At 43.1% G+C, this 24,493-nt stretch overlaps 1 protein-coding gene across 4 annotated transcripts in view; it reads left to right on the top strand.

Moving 5' to 3' along the window:
- The window catches only part of LOC120998086 (muscular LMNA interacting protein), a 401,012-nt gene that overhangs the window by 174,463 nt on the left and 202,056 nt on the right, over positions 1-24,493 (top strand). For all 4 annotated transcript variants that reach the window (XM_040428571.1, XM_040428572.1, XM_040428574.1 and 1 more), the window contains one exon: positions 20,913-20,957. In XM_040428571.1, the coding sequence (XP_040284505.1) occupies positions 20,913-20,957 (45 nt within the window). The remainder of the gene's footprint in view (positions 1-20,912; positions 20,958-24,493) is intronic.

Genomic DNA, 24,493 nt, shown 5'->3' on the forward strand with positions numbered 1-24,493 from the left:
AGGAGTTCCCTGGCGTGGCAGTTCTTCAGACAATGTGCTGATGACAAGACGCGAGTGGTTTGCACATCAGAGCCTGAAGCAAGGCATAAACGTTCTAAACCTGAGCACAACCTGCATGACCAGGCATCTAAGTGCAAAGCACGAGCTGCAGTGGAGTAGACACCTCAAAAACCAAGAAAGGTCTCTGGCTCCTCCTGCTTCCTCTTCTGCTGCAGTCTCGGCCTCTTCATCCACCTCTGGAGTGACAGTGGCACCTGCCACCCCGCAAACAGAGGATGTGATAGAAACGCCACGACCTGGGTCACCAAGCATCTCCACAATGTCCCATGGAAGCGTTCAGCTGTCTATCTCCCAAACACTGGAGCGAAAGAGGAAGTACCCCCCTACCCAACCACGATCCTTGGCCCTGAATGCAAGCACTTCAAAATTCCTGTCCTTTGAAATGCTGTCATTCCGTCTGCTGGAGACGGAGAGTTTTAAAAGCCTTATGGCGGTGGCTGTCCCACAGTACGTTGTTCCCAACCGCCACTACATTTCCAGGCGAGCCATCCCTTCCCTGCACAACCAAGTGGGGGACAAAATCAGGTGTACACTGCGCAACGCCATCTGTGGCAAGGTCCACCTAACTACAGATACGGGGACCAGTAAGCACGGTCAGGGATGTTATATCTCTCTAACAGCACACTGGGTAAATGCAGTGGCAGCTGGGTCTGAGGCGGATAGCAGTTTGGCGCGTGTCCTTCCACCACCGAGGATTGCAGGGCATTTCTCTTTACCTCCTGTTGCTTCCTCCTCCTACTCCGCTTCCTCATCCTCTACTGCCTTCTCATCCGGTCAGCGTAACACATTCAGCACAGCCAGGGGTAAACGTCAGCAGTTTTAAAATGTATCTGTTTGGGGGACAAACCCCACACCGCGCTGTGGACGGGCATGGAACAACAGACCAATGAGTGGTTGGTGCCAGTGAGACTCAAGCCCGGCCTGGTGGTGTGCGATAATGGGCTAAATCTCTTGGAAGCTCTGGGCCTAGCCGGTTTGACGCACATCCCTTGCCTGGCGCATGTGCTGAATTTGGTGGTACAGAAATTCCTGAAAAATTACCCCAATATGTCAGAGCTGCTGCAGAAAGTGCAGGCTGTCTGTGCGCGCTTTCTGCGTTCTCACCCTGCTGCTGCTCGCCTGTCAGTGCTACAGTGTAACTTCGGCCTTCCTGCTCACCGCCTCATATGCGACGTGCCCACACGGTGGAACTCCACCTTGCACATGCTGGCCAGACTGTGCGAGCAGCAGCAGGCGATAGTGGAGTTTCAGCTGCAGCGGATGAGTCGCTCTGCGGAACAGCACTAGTGATGAGCGGCAGGGGTCATATTCGAATTCGCGATATTTCGCGAATATTTTGTAGAATATTCGTCGAAAATTTGCAAATTAGAAAATTCACGATTTTTTTTTTTACTTGAAAAATCGGAAAGGTAATGATTGTGTAATATGCGAATTTTTGGAATTCGAATTTTTTATTGCAAATTTTTCAACTTACAACTGTCACAACCAGACAGCTGAGAAGCTCTGACAGGAGCCTTCCAGATCCTCCTCCTTGAGTTTCTTTGTTTTGGTTTCAGTTCCTCATCTCATTAGTCTATCTCAGCTGTCATGCAGTTGGACTGATTGCTTCCCTTTAAGTTCCTCCCCATAATGCAGTAGTGTGCGACTTATACAACTTCCTGGAGTGTGTGTGCATGCTGTTCCTATTTCCCAGTCCTCTGCAAGATAAGTGCTGTTCCTTTATTTGTGATTTTCTGTCTGCTGGATTTCAGGAGACCCTGACTCCCTCCGTGTCTAGTGTAGGGAGCCGGTGGTCGTGTCCCCTCACTATTGTAGGGTCTTCTGGGGTTGATTGCCTCTGACAATAGAGGATTCAGCCCGCATGGGAGGGTTTGTTTTTGTTGTGGAGGTTTAAATCATTTGGCAAATGTTTGTCCCTCTAGGAGATTCAGGCAGTCTTCTAGGAGTAATAAAGAAACAAAAAGGAAAAAATCTTTTAAAAATGTTCCGTCTGTTACTATTGGCAGGGTTGAGGCGGAAATTGAAGGTTTTCCGTTTGCTTGTAGTTCCTGTTTTGTCCTGCCTGCTAGGGTGGCGCTAGAGAGCAAGAGCATTTTTTGTGAGATTTTTGTGGATAGTGGAGCAGCTGTCAATCTCATTGATAATCAATTTGCAATAACTCATGGTTTCCAGGTATGCACTTTGGGAAAGGATATTCCTGTTTTTGCTATTGATTCCGCTCCACTTTCTCAGAAATCATTAAAGGGCATAGTTCACAATATCCGTTTAACCACCTCCGGACCGCCTAACGCAGGATCGCGTTTCGGAGGTGGCAGCCCTGCGCAGAGTCACGCATATATGCGTCATCTCGCGAGACGCGAGATTTCCTGTGAACGCAGGCGCGCGCGCTCACAGGAACGGAAGGTAAGAGAGTTGATCTCCAGCCTGCCAGCGGCGATCGTTCGCTGGCAGGCTGGAGATGTGTTTTTTTTATCCCCTAACAGGTATATTAGACGCTGTTTTGATAACAGTGTCTAATATACCTGCTACCTGGTCCTCTGGTGTTCCCCTTTGTTTGGATCGACCACCAGAGGACACAGGTAGCTCAGTAAAGTAGCACCAAGCACCACTACACTACACTACACCCCCCCCCGTCACTTATTAACCCCTTATTAGCCCCTGATCACCCCTGATCACCCCATATAGACTCCCTGATCACCCCCCTGTCATTGATTACCCCCCTGTCATTGATCAACCCCCTGTAAAGCTCCATTCAGACGTCCGCATGATTTTTACGGATCCACTGATAGATGGATCGGATCCGCAAAACGCATCCGGACGTCTGAATGAAGCCTTACAGGGGCGTGATCAATGACTGTGGTGATCACCCCATATAGACTCCCTGATCACCCCCCTCTTATTGATTACCCCCCTGTCATTGATTACCCCCCTGTAAAGCTCCATTCAGACGTCCGCATGATTTTTACGGATGCACTGATAGATGGATCGGATCCGCAAAACGCATCCGGACGTCTGAATGAAGCCTTACAGGGGCATGATCAATGACTGTGGTGATCACCCCATATAGACTCCCTGATCACCCCCCTGTAAAGCTCCATTCAGATGTCCGCATGATTTTTACGGATGCACTGATAGATGGATCGGATCCGCAAAACGCATCTGGACGTCTGAATGAAGCCTTACAGGGGCATGATCAATGACTGTGGTGATCACCCCCCTGTCATTGATTACCCCCCTGTAAAGCTCCATTCAGATGTCCGCATGATTTTTACGGATGCACTGATAGATGGATCGGATCCGCAAAACGCATACGGACGTCTGAATGAAGCCTTATAGGGGCGTGATCAATGACTGTGGTTATCACCCCATATAGACTCCCTGATCACCCCCCTGTCATTGATTACCCCCCTGTAAAGCTCCATTCAGACGTCCGCATGATTTTTACGGATCCACTGATAGATGGATCGGATCCGCAAAACGCATCCGGACGTCTGAATGAAGCCTTACAGGGGCGTGATCAATGCCTGTGGTGATCACCGCATATAGACTCCCTGATCACCCCCCTGTCATTGATTACCCCCCTGTAAAGCTCCATTCAGACGTCCACATGATTTTTACGGATCCACTGATAGATGGATCGGATCCGCAAAACGCATCCGGACGTCTGAATGAAGCCTTACAGGGGCGTGATCAATTACTGTGGTGATCACCCCATATAGACTCCCTGATCACCCCTCTGTCATTGATTACCCCCCTGTCATTGATTACCCCCTTGTAAAGCTCCATTCAGACGTCCGCATGATTTTTACGGATCCACTGATAGATGGATCGGATCCGCAAAACGCATCCGGATGTCTGAATGAAGCCTTACAGGGGCATGATCAATGACTGTGGTGATCACCCCATATAGACTCCCTGATCACCCCCCTGTCATTGATTACCCCCCTGTAAAGCTCCATTCAGATGTCCGCATGATTTTTACTGATGCACTGATAGATGGATCGGATCCGCAAAACGCATACGGACGTCTGAATAAAGCCTTACAGGGGCGTTATCAATGACTGTGGTTATCACCCCATATAGACTCCCTGATCACCCCCCTGTCATTGATTACCCCCCTGTCATTGATCAACCCCCTGTCATTGATCACCCCCCCCTGTCATTGATCACCCCCCTGTCATTGATCACCCTCTGTAAGGCTCCTTTCAGACATTTTTTTGGCCCAAGTTAGCGGAATTTTTTTTTTTTTTTCTTACAAAGTCTCATATTCCACTAACTTGTGTCAAAAAATAAAATCTCACATGAACTCACCATACCCCTCACGGAATCCAAATGCGTAACATTTTTTAGACATTTATATTCCAGACTTCTTCTCACGCTTTAGGGCCCCTAGAATGCCAGGGCAGTATAAATACCCCACATGTGACCCCATTTCGGAAAGAAGACACCCCCAGGTATTCCGTGAGGGGCATATTGAGTCCATGAAAGATTGAAATTTTTGTCCCAAGTTAGCGGAACGGGAGACTTTGTGAGAAAAAAATTAAAAATATCAATTTCCGCTAACTTGTGCCAAAAAAATTTTTTTTCTATGAACTCGCCATGCCCCTCATTGAATACCTTGGGGTGTCTTCTTTCCAAAATGGGGTCACATGTGGGGTATTTATACTGCCCTGGCATTCTAGGGGCCCCAAAGCGTGAGAAGAAGTCTGGTATCCAAATGTCTAAAAATGCCCTCCTAAAAGGAATTTGGGCACCTTTGCGCATCTAGGCTGCAAAAAAGTGTCACACATCTGGTATCGCCGTACTCAGGAGAAGTTGGGGAATGTGTTTTGGGGTGTCATTTTACATATACCCATGCTGGGTGAGAGAAATATCTTGGTCAAATGCCAACTTTGTATAAAAAAATGGGAAAAGTTGTCTTTTGCCAAGATATTTCTCTCACCCAGCAAGGGTATATGTAAAATGACACCCCAAAACACATTCCCCAACTTCTCCTGAATACGGCGATACCACATGTGTGACACTTTTTTTGCAGCCTAGGTGGGCAAAGGGGCCCATATTCCAAAGAGCACCTTTAGGATTTCACAGGTCATTTACCTACTTACCACACATTAGGGCCCCTGGAAAATGCCAGGGCAGTATAACTACCCCACAAGTGACCCCATTTTGGAAAGAAGACACCCCAAGGTATTCCGTGAGGGGCATGGCGAGTTCCTAGAATTTTTTATTTTTTGTCACAAGTTAGTGGAAAATGCTGATTTTTTTTTTTTTTTTTTATACAAAGTCTCATATTCCACTAACTTGTGACAAGAAATAAAAACTTCCATGAACTCACTATGCCCATCAGCGAATACCTTGGGGTCTCTTCTTTCCAAAATGGGGTCACTTGTGGGGTAGTTATACTGCCCTGGCATTCTAGGGGCCCAAATGTGTGGTAAGGAGTTTGAAATCAAATTCTGTAAAAAATGACCTGTGAAATCCGAAAGGTGCTCTTTGGAATATGGGCCCTTTGCCCACCTAGGCTGCAAAAAAGTGTCACACATCTGGTATCTCCGTACTCAGGAGATCACCCCCCCCTGGAATACCTTGGGGTGTCTTCTTTCCAAAATGGGGTCACTTGTGGGGTAGTTATACTGCCCTGGCATTTTCCAGGGGCCCTAATGTGTGGTAAGTAGGTAAATGACCTGTGAAATCCTAAAGGTGCTCTTTGGAATATGGGCCCCTTTGCCCACCTAGGCTGCAAAAAAAGTGTCACACATCTGGTATTGCCGTACTCAGGAGAAGGTGGGGAATGTGTTTTGGGGTGTCATTTTACATATACCCATGCTGGGTGAGAGAAATATCTTGGCAAAAGACAACTTTTCCCATTTTTTTATACAAAGTTGGCATTTGACCAAGATATTTATCTCACCCAGCATGGGTATATGTAAAAAGACACCCCAAAACACATTCCTCAACTTCTCCTGAATACAGAGATACCAGATGTGTGACACTTTTTTGCAGCCTAGGTGGGCAAAGGGGCCCATATTCCAAAGAGCACCTTTCGGATTTCACAGGTCATTTTTTACAGAATTTGATTTCAAACTCCTTACCACACATTTGGGCCCCTAGAATGCCAGGGCAGTATAACTACCCCACAAGTGACCCCATTTTGGAAAGAAGAGACCCCAAGGTATTTCGTGATGGGCATAGTGAGTTCATAGAAGTTTTTATTTTTTTGTCACAAGTTAGTGGAATATGAGACTTTGTAAGAAAAAAATAAGAAAATCATCATTTTCCGCTAACTTGTGACAAAAAATAAAAAGTTCTATGAACTCACTATGCCCATCAGCGAATACCTTAGGGTATGTACTTTCCGAAATGGGGTCATTTGTGGGGTGTTTGTACTGTCTGGCCATTGTAGAACCTCAGGAAACATGACAGGTGCTCAGAAAGTCAGAGCTGCTTCAAAAAGCGGAAATTCACATTTTTGTACCATAGTTTGTAAACGCTATAACTTTTACCCAAACCATTTTTTTTTTACCCAAACATTTTTTTTTATCAAAGACATGTAGAACTATAAATTTAGAGCAAAATTTCTATATGGATCTCGTTTTTTTTCCAAAATTTTACAACTGAAAGTGAAAAATGTCATTTTTTTGCAAAAAAATCGTTAAATTTCGATTAATAACAAAAAAAGTAAAAATGTCAGCAGCAATGAAATACCACCAAATGAAAGCTCTATTAGTGAGAAGAAAAGGAGGTAAAATTCATTTGGGTGGTAAGTTGCATGACCGAGCAATAAATGGTGAAAGTAGTGTAGGTCAGAAGTGTAAAAAGTGGCCTGGTCTTTCAGGGTGTTTAAGCACTGGGGGCTGAAGTGGTTAATTGTGAGTGATGCTCATGTTGAGGATGTGTCATGTTTCGTCCTTAGCGGTTTGCCTACTCCTCTAGTGTTGGGGCTACCCTGGCTCACTAAACATAACCCCACCATTGATTGGCAAGCAAGGCAAATAAATGGTTGGAGTGACTTTTGCAGAGAGAATTGCCTCATGACATCTGTTTCTGAGGTTTCTACTAAGACTGTACCACCTTTCCTCTCTGAATTTTCGGATGTCTTCTCTGAGAGGGGAGTCCAGGATTTGCCCCCGCACAGGGAGTACGATTGCCCTATTAATCTCATCCCAGGCGCCAAGCTGCCTAAATCTCGTTTATACAATCTTTCCCAACCTAAGAGGGTCGCTATGCGTGCTTATATCTCTGAGAGTCTGAGAAAAGGACACATACGACCCTCGAAGTCACCTGTTGCCGCTGGTTTTTTCTTTGTTAAGAAAAAAGATGGTTCTTTAAGACCTTGTCTGGATTTCAGGGAGCTGAACAGTATCACTATTCGTGACCCTTATCCGCTTCCTCTGATCCCGGACCTGTTTAACCAGGTTGTTGGGGCTAAAGTCTTTTCCAAATTAGACCTAAGAGGGGCATACAACTTGGTCAGGGTCAGAGAAGGAGACGAATGGAAGACGGCTTTCAATACCCCTGAGGGCCATTTTGAGAATTTGGTTATGCCTTCTGGTTTGATGAATGCCCCAGCCGTTTTTCAGCATTTCGTGAACAGCATTTTTTATCATTTAATGGGAAAATTTGTATTAGTGTATTTGGATGACATTTAGATTTTTTCTTCTGATTTCAAGACTCATAAGGAACACTTACGTCAGGTCTTGCTCATCCTGCAGGAGAATAAATTATACGCGAAAACTGGAAAAATGTGTGTTTGCGGTTCCAGAAATTCAATTTCTGGGGTTTCTTCTCTCCGCTTCTGGTTTTCGCATGGACCCCGAGAAGGTCCGCGCTGTGCTTGAGTGGGAGCTTCCTGAGAATCAGAAGGAGCTGATGCGTTTTTTGGGCTTTGCCAATTATTACAGGAAATTTATTTTGAATTATTCCTCTGTTGTTAAACCACTCACTGATATGACCAGAAAGGGGGTAGATTTTTCTTCCTGGTCGGTAGAGGCACGTAAGGCCTTTTCTAATATCAAGGAGAGTTTTGCTTCCGCTCCCATCCTGGTACAACCTGATATTTCGTTACCCTTCATAGTTGAGGTTGATGCTTCTAAAGTAGGGGTGAGTGCGGTCTTGTCTCAGGGTTCCTCTCCTGCCAAATGGCAACCATGTGCCTTTTTCTCGAAGAAACTCTCCTCCGCAGAGAGAAATTATGATGTGGGAGATAGGGAATTGTTGGCCATCAAGTTGGCTTTTGAGGAATGGCGCCATTGGCTAGAGGGAGCCAGACACCCTATTACCGTGTTTACTGACCATAAAAATCTGGCCTACTTGGAGTCAGCCAAGCGTCTGAACCCGAGACAGGCCAGATGGTCTTTGTTCTTTTCAAGGTTTAATTTTGTTGTCACATTCTGCCCTGGGGTTAAGAATATGAAGGCAGATGCCCTGTCATGTTGTTTTCCGGGAGGTGGGAATTTTGAAGACCCGGGTCCCATTTTGGCTGAAGGTGTGGTGGTCTCTGCTCTTTTTCCTGAATTGGAGGCAGAGGTGCAGGCAGCCCAGTCAGAGGCTCCTGATCTTTGTCCTCCTGGCAGGTTGTTTGTGCCTCTCGCTTTGAGACACAAGATTTTTAAGGAACACCACGATACGGTCCTTGCTGGGCACCCGGGGGCAAGAGCCACACTGTATCTCATCGCTCGGAGATTCTGGTGGCCTGCGCAGTCGGTTGAGGGTTTTGTGGCAGCTTGCGAGACTTGCGCTCGTGCCAAAGTCCCTCATTCACGGCCATCAGGTCCTCTCCTTCCCTTACCTATTCCGTCCCGTCCTTGGACACATCTGTCCATGGACTTCATAACGGACTTGCCTCGTTCCTCGGGGAAGACTGTGATTCTGGTGGTGGTGGACCGTTTTAGCAAAATGGTGCATTTCATCCCTTTTCCTGGTTTGCCCAATGCTAAGACGCTGGTGCAGGCATTTATTGACCACATTGTCAAATTGCATGGTATTCCTTCAGACATAGTCTCTGATAGGGGCACGCAGTTTGTTTCCAGATTCTGGAAGGCTTTCTGTTCTCGCTTGGGGGTTCGGTTGTCATTCTCTTCTGCTTTCCACCCGCAGTCAAATGGCCAGACAGAGCGCATCAATCATAATCTGGAGACATATCTGCGCTGTTTTGTGGCGGAGAATCAGGAGGATTGGTGTTCTTTTTTGTCCCTTGCTGAGTTTGCTTTAAATAACCGTCGTCAGGAGTCTTCTGATAAGTCACCATTTTTTGGTGCATATGGGTTTCATCCGCAGTTTGGGACTTTCTCGGGAGAGGGGTCTTCTGGTTTACCTGATGAGGACAGATTCTCCTCGTCTTTGTCATCTATTTGGCAAAAGATTCAGGATAATCTAAAGAGCATGAGTGAGAGATATAAGCGTGTGGCATATAAGAGACGTGTGCCTGGTCCGGACCTGAATGTTGGTGATCTGGTGTGGTTGTCTACCAAAAATATCAAATTGAAGGTTCCCTCCTGGAAGTTGGGTCCTAGGATTATTGGGCCTTACAAGATCCTGTCTGTCATCAATCCTGTTGCCTACCGTCTTGATCTTCCTCAGACTTGGAAGATCCATAATGTTTTCCAAAGGTCCTTATTGAAACCTTATGTTCAACCTATTGTACCCTCGCCTTTGCCTCCTCCTCCGATTATGGTTGATGGAAATCTTGAATTTCAGGTCTCTAGGATTGTGGATTCTCGTCTTGTCCGCGGTTCTCTCCAGTACCTCGTTCATTGGGAGGGTTATGGTCCTGAGGAGAGGATGTGGGTCCCAGTGACGGACATTAAGGCCACTCGTCTCATCAGGGCTTTCCATAGGTCCCATCCTGAGAAGGTGGGCTCTGAGTGTCCGGAGTCCACTCGTAGAGGGAGGGGTACTGTCACAACCAGACAGCTGAGAAGCTCTGACAGGAGCCTTCCAGATCCTCCTCCTTGAGTTTCTTTGTTTTGGTTTCAGTTCCTCATCTCGTTAGTCTATCTCAGCTGTCATGCAGTTGGACTGATTCCTTCCCTTTAAGTTCCTCCCCATAATGCAGTAGTGTGCGGCTTATACAACTTCCTGGAGTGTGTGTGCATGCTGTTCCTATTTCCCAGTCCTCTGCAAGATAAGTGCTGTTCCTTTATTTGTGATTTTCTGTCTGCTGGATTTCAGGAGACCCTGACTCCCTCCGTGTCTAGTGTAGGGAGCCGGTGGTCGTGTCCCCTCACTATTGTAGGGTCTTCAGGTATTAGATAGCCGAGGTACGTGGATATGCGCCCATCCACCTTTGGGGTGTTCGCATAGGCTGAGCAGTCAGGGAGAGTGGCAGGTCTCATGCAGGGGTCTCCCTTTTGTTCCTTAGTTGTGGATCCAGTGAGTCATTGATTATATTGCATTGTCTTGTTTCCTGTACACCATCCGTGACAACAACTATTAGACAAAGAAGGTTATAGCACTATATTAGCTAAATTGCTCTATATTCGATTTTTTCGAATATTCTCTATATTGCTATAACTTAGTTTTTTCGAATATTCGTAATATTCTAAAACAAGAATATTTAGCAATATAGCGAATATAAAAAAAAAACTAATATAGAGCAAAATTCGCAAACACTACTACTCCTAAAGTCAAGTATATTGCAGCCTTCTTATTGGCCCACAAGCTAGAAGCAGTGAGGGATCATGTGTACTGTTAAAAAAAATATATATATATTCGAATATTCGAAATTACGAATATATATAGCTATATTCGAAATATTCGCAAATTTCCAAAGTACCTATATTCGCAATAAAAATTCGAAAACACATTTTTGCCTTTGAAAAACCCCTGCTCTGCATAGGTGACAGGGACTTAAATTTCTAAAATTCGTCTTTAATTGACGTGCTTTCATTCGATAATTCTGCTTTAACAACTTGTCCCACATTTCCACTCGATCACATTTCAGCCATTGACCTCCCTTGCATGTGGTATCGCTTTCTCAGGCTCCCTCTCCGGCATGGAACCCTGATTCCCCGTTACCCATGATTACCATGGTAGGCGCATAAAATAACATCGAAAGTTGATAGGGAAGATATCAAATTGGATCAAGGCCATCACGGGGATGTGCAACATGGTGGAGCAGTATGTGCGCACACACCTACACGTACTGACTGATGGGTCTGCCCCCTTCAACTTCTGGGTCTCCAAATTGGGCACATGGCCTGAGCTTTCCCTTTACGCCTTGGAGGCTTAGAGGTGCTGGCCAGCCTTGCAGCCAGTGTATTGTCTGAACGTTTGTTTAGCATGGCTGGAGGTGGTTATCAAAGAGACAAGCTCATGTTCAATAAAATGAACCAGGCAGGGATCCGACAGGACTTGTCCGTACTTTGTGCAGAATAGACATGTATACCGGCCTCACCCAGCCATTGTCAAAGTATCTGATCCAGAGGGGGATGACAGAGAGTATGGAGCGATTCACGTCTGTCATCCCCCTCTGGATCAGATACATCGATGATGTGTTGGTCCTGTGGGGGGGGGTGACAGTGATTCCTTCCAGGAGTTCGTTGCAGCCCTCAATATTAACCAACTAGGGCTATTTTTTACGTCTGAGATCAATCCCACCCACATTTCCTTTCTGGATCTCACTATCACGCTGACTGCGTCTGGCCAAATCATTTCCAATGTATTTAGGAAACCCACGGCCACCAACAACTTGTTAAAGTGGGAAAGTGGGCAACCTTTGGCTTTGAAAAGAGGGATCCCAAAGGGACAATACTTGAGGGTGAGGAGGAATTGTTCTAAATTAGATGATTTTAAGGTGGCTGCGAAAGACTTACAGCACAGATTTCGACGGCATGGCTATCCACAGCGATTGTTGAGGCAGGCGTATCAACATTCGCTGAATACGAACAGGGATCTCTTGTTGTCCCCTATAAATAGGGATGTCGGTGATAACACTGTCAGAATCATTGGCACTTATGATAGTGCACATGAGGCTGTACGCCAAGTCCTTATTGATCACTGGGACATACTTAAATCTGATCCAGATGTTGGTAGTATGCTTCCATCCAGACCATCAATTACCTATCGACGTAGCAACAACTTATGAGACATGTTGACACATAGTCTATACCAAAGTCCTAAACAACAGTCCTGGTTACGTACCTCTCTTACTGGTACGTTACCTTGTGGATCCTGTAAGTTCTGTGGTTTTATAGACAAGGCTAAAAGTTTTACTGACAGTACATCTGACAAAACCTATTTTATTAGGTCATTTTTCAACTGCAAGTCAGTGGGTGTAATACTCTGCTCAAAAAAATAAAGGGAACACTTAAACAACACAATGTAACTCCAAGTCAATCACACTTCTGTGAAATCAAACTGTCCACTTAGGAAGCAACACTGAGTGACAATCAATTGCACATGCTGTTGTGCAAATGGGATAGACAACAGGTGGAAATTATAGGCAATTAGCAAGACACCCCCAATAAAGGAGTGGTTCTGCAGGTGGTAAACACAGACCACTTCTCAGTTCCTATGCTTCCTGGCTGATGTTTTGGTCACTTTTGAATGCTGGTGGTGCTTTCACTCTAGTGGTAGCATGAGACGGAGTCTACAACCCACACAGGTGGCTCAGGTAGTGCAGCTTATCCAGGATGGCACATCAATGTGAGCTGTGGCAAGAAGGTTTGCTGTGTCTGTCAGCGTAGTGTCCAGAGCCTGGAGGCGCTACCAGGAGACAGGCCAGTACATCAGGAGACGTGGAGGAGGCCGTAGGAGGGCAACAACCCAGCAGCAGGACCGCTACCTTTGCCTTTGTGCAAGGAGGAACAGGAGGAGCACTGTGTGATTTTGTTGTCAGCACATTCAACTATGTAAACAAAGTATTTCAGAAGAATATTTAATTAACTCAGATCTAGGATGTGTTATTTTTGTGTTCCCTTTATTTTTTTGAGCAGTGTATATTTGATGACATGCATTTGTGGCATCAAATATGTCGGTAAGACTATTAGGGAGCTCAGACGACGTATAGGTGAGCACATTGCGGATATCACCAAGTTGAAAGATACACAGATTGCACGTCGCGTGTCTGAATGTCATAGCGGGAGAGTGGCCTCTGTTAAATTTCAGGGGATTGACCTCGTAAAGATGACATCAAGGGGCAGTGATTGTGACCGCATCCTCTTGCAGAAAGAGGTACGATGGATCTTTAGACTTAATACTATTAAACCTTTCGGCCTTAATGAGGCTATCTCTTATGTGCCGTTTATTTAGGTATTTTGTCCCATATGTGCTACTTCCACGCTTTCTAGTCATCTATATAATATATAATCGTTGTGTTCATCTAGCTCCTAACTTGTTTTGCACTTTGTCAATATGTACCTATGTACTTCGTGCAATATGTATTTATGTGCATTTATTCCGTTCACTGATATTACCTTACAGTAGGATACTCCAATGTTATGCTCATGCAGAGCCGCCTTTTAGTTCCCCTTACATTGCGGCGTATTTGCGCTTTCCCCGGGACTCCCGGGACTCATATGGCTCCGCCCGCCTGTTCATCCAATGGTTGTTTCCAAGCCGTGTCTCCTGGCCGGATTGGCTGCCAGTGCGGGAGCATGTCCACCGGGGCGGGGTTTTGCCCTTTTAAACTCTGCATTTTGCGAGCCACTTCGCGGCCATCATAGTGCCGATTCTGTTGCACACCAGCACGCTGCCCCTCAGTTTAGAGGTGTTCAGCCTAAGCAGGCTTGTAGGTTCCAGTGATCGTGCAGTGCCTCACACTAGAGGTCTTCGGTCATAGGCAGGTAACCCTACATCTGTCCTTTGTGTTAGCCTCAGGTTACACCTTACATCAGAGGTTGTTGGGGCTCAAGCTACGGTGCATCTTTCTCCTGATGAAGTGCACTTGTTGCACGGAAAGGCATTGAGCATATATCATATGTGACGGTGGCAGGGGAGTCAGTGTTTGTTGATACACCAGTCAAACACAGCGGCCCTCACTCCCTGCTAATACCGGGATATCTGGCGCTACACTCTTGGCACCAGTCATCCGGTTGTCTATTACCCCACTTTGGTCCACACACATGACCAGGTGGTGTTTTGCCCCTCAGTGTTGGTGATATTGGTTTATGGGACCCACTTATTATACCACTATCACGTACATACCCCTCTTTGAGTGGTGTTAGTGGTTCACTAGGTCCCACAAATCAGTGATCATACATTGTTTCATTCAATTGCTAATTGCAGTATGGGTAGATACCCCTCGTTTTTTATCTGAATATTATAATAAAGATTTGTTATTTTGTTTTAGCGGTCTTCTTATATAATTATATATATTTTTCCAGTGTTATTGAGGACGCATACTAATATACCCCATTTCAAATTTCTTATCTACCCAAATTAGAACAAAAAAATAAATAAATAAAATAAAATAAAAAACAAAAACAAGTGTTGGCTACCTCCTCCTCCTCCTCCACCGCCGCTTCCACCTACAACGCCACATCCACCGCCTCCTCAACCTCCTACTCCATATGGACCTCCTCCTCCTAGATCAAGATTATTATTTTTTATTATTACGTATTTTAGGTTATTTGTAGTCATTTCTCTATCCACATTTGTTTGCAGAGCACTTGCCCTGCTCATAACCACAATTTGCTGCCTTTTGCAGCCCTCTAGCCCTTTCTATAACTTTTTTAGAGCCATTTTAGTGCTCCAAAGTTCGGGTCCCCATTGACTTCAATGGGGTTCGGGGTCAAGTTTGGATCAAATTCAGGTCCCGAACTCAAACTTTTTTGTGAAGTTCGGCCGAACTCGTCGAACCCGAACATCCAGGTTTCCGCTCAACTCTAAATGCAAAATGCAATTTTCCTAAAATGGCAGCTACACATTTGAGGAGTGAGGAATTGGGGCAAGGAATTCTGGGAAGGCAGAATCACCTAGATTGACATGCCTGCGTGCAGCCAATTAGCAGCCAGCCAGCCCTGTGATGTCACAGCCATATAAATACGGCAGCCATTTTAGATTCTGCCATTTTCCATCATTCAAAGTGCAGGGACAGATGTGGGAAGACGCTAGGGACAGCAAGTGGAAAAACGATTGTGGAAAATAAAGACAGAAAAAAAGATTTATAAGTGCAGGGAAAGGATAAGAATGATTTCACAGCATCTTAGTGCAGGAAGAGACATCAGAAGGCGCTAAGGACATTGATAGGAAAGTGATTTACAAGTGCAGGGAACAATTAGGGGATCCAAATAGTCATTAGACAGCTCTGTCATTGCAGCTTTTTGTTATTGGGCTGCAAGTGTTATGTTGAAAAGCCTTTAGTGGCTTATATCTTAGTATCTTATTCAGTACTACAAGTAAAATAGATAAGCACTGCACTGTTGCAGTTATTTCTGGTGAAAGCATAAAGGGGTGAATTTCATTAAATAAAGAAAAATATATACGCACTGCACTGTTGCAGTTATTTCTGGTGAAAGCGTATAGGGGCGTATTTCAGAACTACAAGAAAAATATATACACACTTCACTGTAATTGTTTTCTGGTCAAAGCGTGTAGTGGCCTATTTCAAGAAAAATACTGTATATTCTCAAGTCACTTCAGCAGTTATTTCTGGTGAAAGCGTATAGGGGCATAGTTCAGTATAACAAGAAAAATATATTCTCAGTTCACTTCTGCAATTATTTCTGTTGAAAGCATATAGGGGTGTATTTTAGTACAACAAGAAAAATATATACACACTGCAATGTTGCAGTTATTTCTTGTGAAAGCATATAAGGGCGTGTTTCAGTAAATAAAGAAAACTATATACGCACTGTACTGTTGCTGTTATTTCTGGTGAAAGTGCATAGAGGCGTATTTCAGTAAAAAAAGAAAAATATATATGCACTTGACTGTTGCAGTTATTTCTGGTGAAAGCGTATAGGGGCGTATTTTAGTACTACAAGAAAAATATATACGCACTTCACTTGTTAAGTTTTTTCTGGTCAAAGTGTATAGGTTCGTATTCAAGTACAACAAGAAAAATATATTCTCAGTGCATTTCTGCAGTTGATTCTGATGAAAGCATATAGTGGCCTATTTCAGTACAAACAGAAAAATACATTCTCAGTTCACGTCGGCGGCTGTTATATGGTGGCAGGATGGCAGCAGTGGGAGGTCAGGATCCAAACGTGCCCGGGGTAGAGCACCTGCTTCATAGCAGCCTACCTACCCAGGAAGTAGTGTTGTAGTGGTTCACGGAAGTAGCGGCGGTAGCAGTCAGTCAGTGCGGCAGTTATATGTGGTAAAATCTTCTCAGAATTGAGAAAGCTCGTTGGAAGAACGAGTGAAACGTTTTCAAGAAATCTACAGTAAGTCCAGTTGCCTTGATGTATTCTTTACAGATTTACTGAAGTATTTCGGTCGAAAAACAACATGTATTCTTCGTTCAGCGCTTCAGTTATATGTGGTAAAATCTTTTGTGACGTATTTTGGTGGAAAAACAAATTTCATTCAGCGTTCAGCACTGCAGTTATATGTGGTAAAATCTTTTGTGACATATTTCGGTTGAAAAACAAAACTTATTCAGCGTTCTGCACTGTAGTAATATGCGGTAATATCTTTTGTGATGTATTTCGGTGGAAAAACAAATTGTAATCGGCGTTCAGTGCTGCAGTTATATGTGGTGAAATCTTTATTGACGTATTGCGGTCGAAAAACTAATTTTATTCAGAGCTCAACGCTGTAGTTATTTGCAGTAAAATCTCCATGATGTCTCCATGATAAATCTGCAGCGTGGGGGTCCCATAAGGCTTCTACACACTTTCAAAATCATCCTTCAGCGGAGCGAATAGATGCCGGATGACCGAGACGCTCCATGACCTTCCCTGGAGCTGCTGTCGGGAAACAGCAGTTAATTTCTGAGATGTCCGTATAGTGGGGGAGGGGGGGGGAATCCAAGCACCCTCTCCATCTCCGTGTTCAGTTATATGTGGTAAAATCTTTTGTGACTTATTTCGGAGTAAAAACAAATTTTATTCAGCGTTCAGCACTGCAGTTCTATGCGATAAAATCTTTATTGATGTATTTCGGTGGAAAAACCAATTGTATTCAGCGTTCAGCACTGCAGTTATATGCGGTAAAATCTTTTGTGACTTAATTCGGTGGTAAAACAAATTGTAATCAGCATTCAGCGCTGCAGTTATATGTGGTAAAATCTTTTGCGACGTCTTTTGGTGGAAAAAACTATTTTTTACAGCGTTCAGAACTGTAGTAAAATGTGGTGAAGTATGTCGGTCAAAAACAAAATTAATTCAGTGGTCAGCGCTGCGGTTATATGCAGTAAAATCTTTATTGAAGTATTTTGGTCGAAAAACTAAAAATTTCTACTGTCAGAGCTGCGGTTATATGCGGTAAAATCTTTAGTGAAGTTTCTTGATGATTTTCGCAACTCTTTCGTGCTCAAAGCTATCTTGACGCTTTGTCTTGTCATTGTCTGTAGCTACTAGAGGCCTGTTCATGCCAGGCAGGTTCCCCCAGAAGTATCTTGGTCGATCAACACTCTGTCATTGTGCCATTCTGTGGCTTCCTCATGCTGCTGCCACCTCCACACTCTGTCATTGTTAGTGTTGATCACGAATATTTTAATGTAAATTTTAATCGCGAATATCGGCACTTCGAGAATTCACGAATATTTTGAATATCGCTAAATATATTCATAATTGCAAATATAAGTTTTTTTAAAATACCAGTTCATGCAAATTTTTAAGTGAATTCTTTAGGCGAATTTTAGGCGAATTTTCGCAATCAAGAAAATAATGCCTAGAGATCATGAATTCGCGAATTCTCGAATATATGGCGAATATTCGCCCAAATATTCGCGAAATATCGCGAATTCGAATATTGTCCCTGCCGCTCATCACTAGTCATTGTGCCACTCTGTTGCCTCCTGATTCTGCTGCCACCTCTAGACTCTGTAGTTGTGCCACTCTGTGGCCTATTCAAGCTGCTGCCACCTCCTGCTTAGTCATTGTACCACTCTGTGGCCTACTCATGCTGCTGCCACCTCCAGACTCTGTCGTTGTGCCACTCTGTGACCTCCTCATGCTGATGCGAACTCCATACTCGGTCATTGTGCCACTCGGTGGCCTCCTCATACTGCCGCCACCTCTAGACCCTGTCATTGGGCCCTCTCTGGTCTCCTCACTCTGCTTCCACCTCACCACTATGTCATAGGTTCACTCTGTGGAATTCTCATGCTGTTCCCACCCTTCCACACTTCATGACTGGTCCACTCTTTTGGCTTTCGGGCTGCCTGACATCATCATTTATTTGACACTTCTTCTGATCTGTCAGAAGGAAGGAAAGAAAAATGAGACGCTCAACGGATCCTGTCTATGTAGCAGCTTTAAGGCCTGTATGGTCGCATCAGAATTGGCTTATGATTTGGTAGCCAAAAGCAGGAGTTTTCTGTGATTTTTTTGTTTATGTAGTATATGCTTGAGGGAGTGGCACCTTCAAGTGTGAATGCGCTCCTATTTTATCTTGGGAGTAGCATTCCTTTGCAATTTTTCCCTTCCTATCTAATAGACCGCCTTGATTGGGTGGTACATATAGGTGTGCTTGCTCCTCCTCCTATTGGTTGCTTGATACACATGGAGGTGACTAGGAGCAGCACACCATATGTGAGGGGTCTGCGCTCCTGAACAAAGAAGCCCAATGGCTTAGGTAGATTTAGCTGACCTGAGACCACCTTGGCGCCTGGTAGGTGGGCACAGATGTGTTTTGATCAAAATATATTGGCTAAGTGTGTCAGATTTTATCACATCAGAGGGAGGACTTTGTCCATAAATAATGCTTGCATCTATTTTATTAAGTGCATTATTACCTTATTTCTGTGATTTTTTTTTTTTCATGAATGTGGCCGGAGACATCCGCACATTTAGTTATGTGTTTTGATCAAAATATTTTGGCTAAGGCTACATGCACACGACCGTTCTGTTTTTTGCGGTCCGCAAACCCCGGATCCGCAAAAAACGGAAGCCGCCCGTGTGCCTTCCGCAATTTGTAGAGCGTAAGGGGCTGCCCATTGTAGAAATGCCTATTCTTGTCCGCAAAACGGACAAGAATAGGACATGCTATATTTTATTTGCGGGGCCATGGAATGGAGCAAAGGATGCGGACAGCACACAGAGTGCTGTCCGCATCTTTTGCGGCCCCATTGAAGTGAATTTTTTATTTTTTTTCATGAATGTGGCCGGAGACATCCGCACATTTAGTTATCATACCGTGAAGGATGTTTTTATCTTAGTTTTTTCTGTGATTTTTTTTTGTTTATGTAGTATATGCTTGAGGGAGTATCACCTTCAAGTGTGACTGCGCTCCTATTTTATCTTGGGAGTAGCATTCCTTTGCACTTTTTCCCTTCCTATCTAATAGACCACTATGATTAGGTGGTACATATAGGTGTGCTTGCTCCTCCTCCCATCGGCTGGTTGATGCACATGGAGACGACTAGGAGCAGCACACCATATGTGCGGGGTCTGCACTGCTGAACATAGAAGCCCAATGGATTAGGTAGGTTTAGCATAGGACCCGCCTGACCTGAGACCACCTTGGCACCTGGTAGGTGGGCACAGATGTGTTTTGATCAAAATATTTTGGCTAAGGCTACATGCACACGACCGTTCTGTTTTTTGCGGTCTGCAAACCCCGGATCCGCAAAAAACGGAAGCCGCCCGTGTGCCTTCCGCAATTTGCAGAACGTAACGGGCTGCCCATTGTAGAAATGCCTATTCTTGTCCGCAAAACGGACAAGAATAGGACATGCTATATTTTATTTGCGGGGCCATGGAACAGAGCAAAGGATGCGGACAGCACACAGAGTGCTGTCCGCATCTTTTGCGGCCCCATTGAATTGAATGGGTCCGCACCCGTGCCGCAAAAACTGTGACTCGGATGCCGACCCGAACTACGGTCGTGTGCATGAGGCCTAAATGTCTCAGATTTTTTATATTTTTTCATGAATGTGGCCAGGGACATCCGCACATTTATTTATCATACCGTGCAGGATGTTTTTATCTTTGTTTTTTTCTGTGATTTATATATTTTTTTTTTTACAAAACACAGAAAAGATGCAAATATTACCTTTACGTGTCATCTCTGTTTTATATCCACTCCTGTTTTTTTTTTTTTGGCTTTAGCAATACTGATGGATCACTGACCAAATGCTGACCAACTGAAGGCAGATGCTCCACAGACAGGATTTGTTTTTTGGGGGTTATTGTTCTGACGGATCAGAGGAAGGGCAAAATAATCAGTGATGTCAACACAAACTTACTGCTGACACCCTCTCCACTCTGTCTGGGGGGGCTCTACTTTTATAAGCGTTTAATAGAACAGGTTATGTAGACATCTATGTGGAATCAGCTGACGACAGTGTAAACGGACGCTAACGTACTTGTTCATACTTGAGTTATTTGGTCAGTTTTGGCCGTGTGACTGCAGTGATTCTAAGAGCTACACCTGTCATGTGCTTGTCATACTGACTCATAGTATTGTTTCACTACCACAGCAGACTCCCTATGCAAGTTACTGCAAGGCACAGTGTTCTACACACCAATAAAGGCTCTCTGCAGTGATTCGCCGCAAATAAATTCGGATCGAAGCAAATTTTTTAAAAAAATTTGGCGAACTGGCCGATTCAATTTTTTTTTAATTATATCAGCTCTAATAATGATATGTGAAAAAAAATTTTTTTTTTGATGTTTAGCAAACTTTTTGATGGCAAACTTTTTCAGATTTATTTTAGACAATAGTTTGATTTTTGTTGTGGGATTTCAATGCAAAATAAAGTAAAAAATAAAATATTTATTACTCCCTTTCTTTTACAGATACCAAGGCCTCCCCTGAAATCAGCTGGACGAGAAACCAAATATGTAAGTTTCTTAAATGTAGAAGATACACGTCCAATTGCACCTTTTTCCCCATAAGTTGTACAAATAACCATATTTTAGTACATCACCAGCAGCATATACTTTGGGGTTGTCCATTTGCGTTGTCTTGATTTCCAAATGCATGTTACAGATGTTTTACCATTAATAAATGTAGAAATAACTGTACTTTAGTGCATCAACAGCAGTGTATATTGGTAGCAATAGTTGCACCTTGTCTCTATTCTCAAATCTGGTGTGACCTTTTCAAATGGTCTGAGTATGCAATATATGTCCCGGATGAGGTTCCAACTGCCTGAGCTCCAAATAGCGAAGGATTTTTGGAAGATACGTCAGTTTTCCACAGTTTGCTGAAGACAATAAGATCAAAATCAAATGTTCAAGTATTGTTTTTAGAAAAAAACTGCAATTGTCAAGTCCACTGCAATATAAGAGAGGTCGGGTACACAGATTTGATAAATGGATTTTTCATAAAACTATTTTTCATAATATTTTTTTTTTAATTGGCACCAAGACAGAGTCCAATACAATTACAGACAGCACTGTGGATAAAAATTACCACATAAGAGAATACTGTAGTTTGGTTTACAATAAGGCTCCAGCTAACTTCATTTTGATGGTGCCCCCTGATTTTTAATCTATATAGCAATGTGCACATCCACGTACTGAGGAGTTCGGAAAAAAAAGGAAAAATTTTCAAAGCTTGTTCAGATCAAGCCACTGCTTCTTTTGATACTATTTTATGTGCATTTGTGTGTGTATAAACACAGGCAGGCATCTTCCCCTATTAACCCTTCTACCCCAGGCCAGTTATTGCCCTCCTGCCCAGGCCATTTTTTGCATATCTGACATGTATCACTTTATGTGGTAATAACTTTGGAACATTTATCCAAGCCATTCTGAGATAGTTTTCTCGTGACACATTGTACTTCATGATATTCATACATTTGAGTCAATATATTTCACCTTTATTCATAAAAAAAATTCTAAATTTACCAAAAATTTTGAAAAAATAGCTTTTTGTTAAATTTCAATTTCTCTGCTTTTAAAACAGAAATATATTTATTACTTAACATTCCCAATATGTCTACTTTATGTTAGCATCATTTTGTAAATGTCATTTAATTTTTTTAGGGCGTTAGAAGGCTTAGAATTTTAGAAGCAATTCTTAAAATTTTTAAGGAAATTTCCAAAACCCACTTTTTAGGGACCAGTTCAGGTCTGAAGTCGCTTTGTGGGACTTACTAGTGTTAAGCGCGAATAATCGAATCATGAATTTTTAATCGCGAATATCGCCACTTATTTAGTTTATAGTGCTATATATTTGTATTCGCGAATAGTGTTGAAGATTCTAATCTCAAATTTATTGTGAATATATTACATTGCCGATTTTCACAATCAAGTAAACAATGACTGGAGATCACGAATTCTTAAATTTGTGAATATATGGTGAATATTCGGCCAAAAATTAGCAAAATATTGTGAATTCGAATATTGCCTATGCTGATCATCACTAGGGCTTACATAGTGGAAACCCCCCATAAATGAACCCATTGTAGAAACTACATGTGAACTACTAATGTTACGTAGTGATTCTGTTAATGTCAAAAATATTAGTAGGTCTACTGCTTTTATAACAAAAAAAACTTGTTTTATCCAGTTAACTCCAGGTCACCACCTCTTGATCGTTTTCAGGAGTTAGTAGATCGGGACTTGGTCAAATTATATGATGTGAATAAGTCCCACACTAATATCATAAGAATGTCCAATCTTTCCAGAATGGAAAGAGATGCTCTGACCTTATTAAGTAAACTGGATGATATAATTATAAAGCAAGCAGACAAGGGGGGTGTTATTGTTGTTTTGGATGCAGGTCTGTATGAAAAACAATGTTTATTAATGTTACAAGACATGTCAACATATAAAAAACTAATGTCAGATCCTACACAAATATTTAAAAAAGAATTGGAAAGACTGGTAGCGGAAGGGCTACAATGTGGTGTTATTACTCTTAAACAATCTGAATATTTGATTCCCGCATATGCAATCCTTCCAATTTTTCATGCCCTGCCCAAGGTTCATAAAGATTGTTTCCCTTCACCACTTAGACCTATAGTCTCAGGCATTGAATAACTGAATGAAAGGTTGTCTGAGTGGGCTGACAGACTACTCCAGCCACTAATTGTATCCATGCATGGTTTTATACGTAACACAAAGCATGTACTACAAGCAATACATAACCTCCAGTGGGGAAAAGAGTTTTTATGGGTCAGTGCTGATGTTACAGCATTATACACTTCCATACCCCAGGATCAGGCTATATCTGCGTTACAGTGGTTTTTGTTAACATATAGCGATTACACTCCAACTTTGTGGGATTACTTATGCACAGTCATACATTATTTGTTGACGCATAATTATTTTATGTTTTCCAATTCACACTTTTTACAAATATCTGGTGCGTCTATGGGGGCGAAGGTATCGCCATCAATTGCAAATATTTTCATGTGTTTGTGGGAACATCAACATTTGTTCTCTGACAACAATCCATTTATTGACCACCTGCAGTGGTACAGCCGCTATATCGATGACCTGTTGTTTATATGGGTCGAAGATGTGGCGACCGTACCGGATTTCATAAAATATATAAATAATAACACAAATAATCTGTGCTTTACATATCATTGTGATCCTTTGGAAATTTCCTTTCTTGATTTGAATCTGACAGACTCACCAGACACAGGGAGGATTATTACATCCACTTATAGAAAAATTATGGCAGGTAACACTATACTCCATGGTAAATCATGTCATCCTGCACATACAATTAAAAGTATACCTGTAGGTGAACTAGTCGGAGCAAAGCGGAATTGTACATCTTAACAAGACTATCAAAAATAATCCACTGATATAGTTCAGAGACTAATAAGACGCAGTTATCCTGACTGGAGTGTGAACAGAGCCTTACAACTGGTTAGTCAGAGAGACAGAACTGAATTACTTAGAGATGTGGACACACCCAAAGGGAAATCACAGGATAGAAACAGAGTGGTGTTTTCAACCCCATGTAGTCCACAATGTAATAAAATTTGCCAAATTATGAAAAAAAACACCTGTCAGTTCTTCAAATGGACCCAGGTTTTGCTGAAGTAGTCAGTATGGGAATTCAGTGTGTAGCGAGACGAGGAAAAACATTGTGTAATACTTTATCCCCCAGTCTATTTAGAGATAGCACTGGCAAAAATAAAACTTGGTTACAATATAAAGGTACATATAAATGTGGCCACAATGTCCGTACCTGCTGCTCTGTTATTCACGTATCAAAAGACTTTACTTCTTGCACAGAGAACAAAACATACATGTATAAACAATACATCAACTGTAGCACATATGATGTAGTTTACCTGATTACCTGCTAAACTTGCCAACTCCAATATGTACAGTCGTGGCCAAAAGTTTTGAGAATGACACAAATATTAGTTTTCACAAAGTTTGCTGCTAAACTGCTTTTAGATCTTTGT

Source organism: Bufo bufo, chromosome 4 (assembly GCF_905171765.1).
Source record: "Bufo bufo chromosome 4, aBufBuf1.1, whole genome shotgun sequence".
NCBI classification, from domain to species: domain Eukaryota; kingdom Metazoa; phylum Chordata; class Amphibia; order Anura; family Bufonidae; genus Bufo; species Bufo bufo.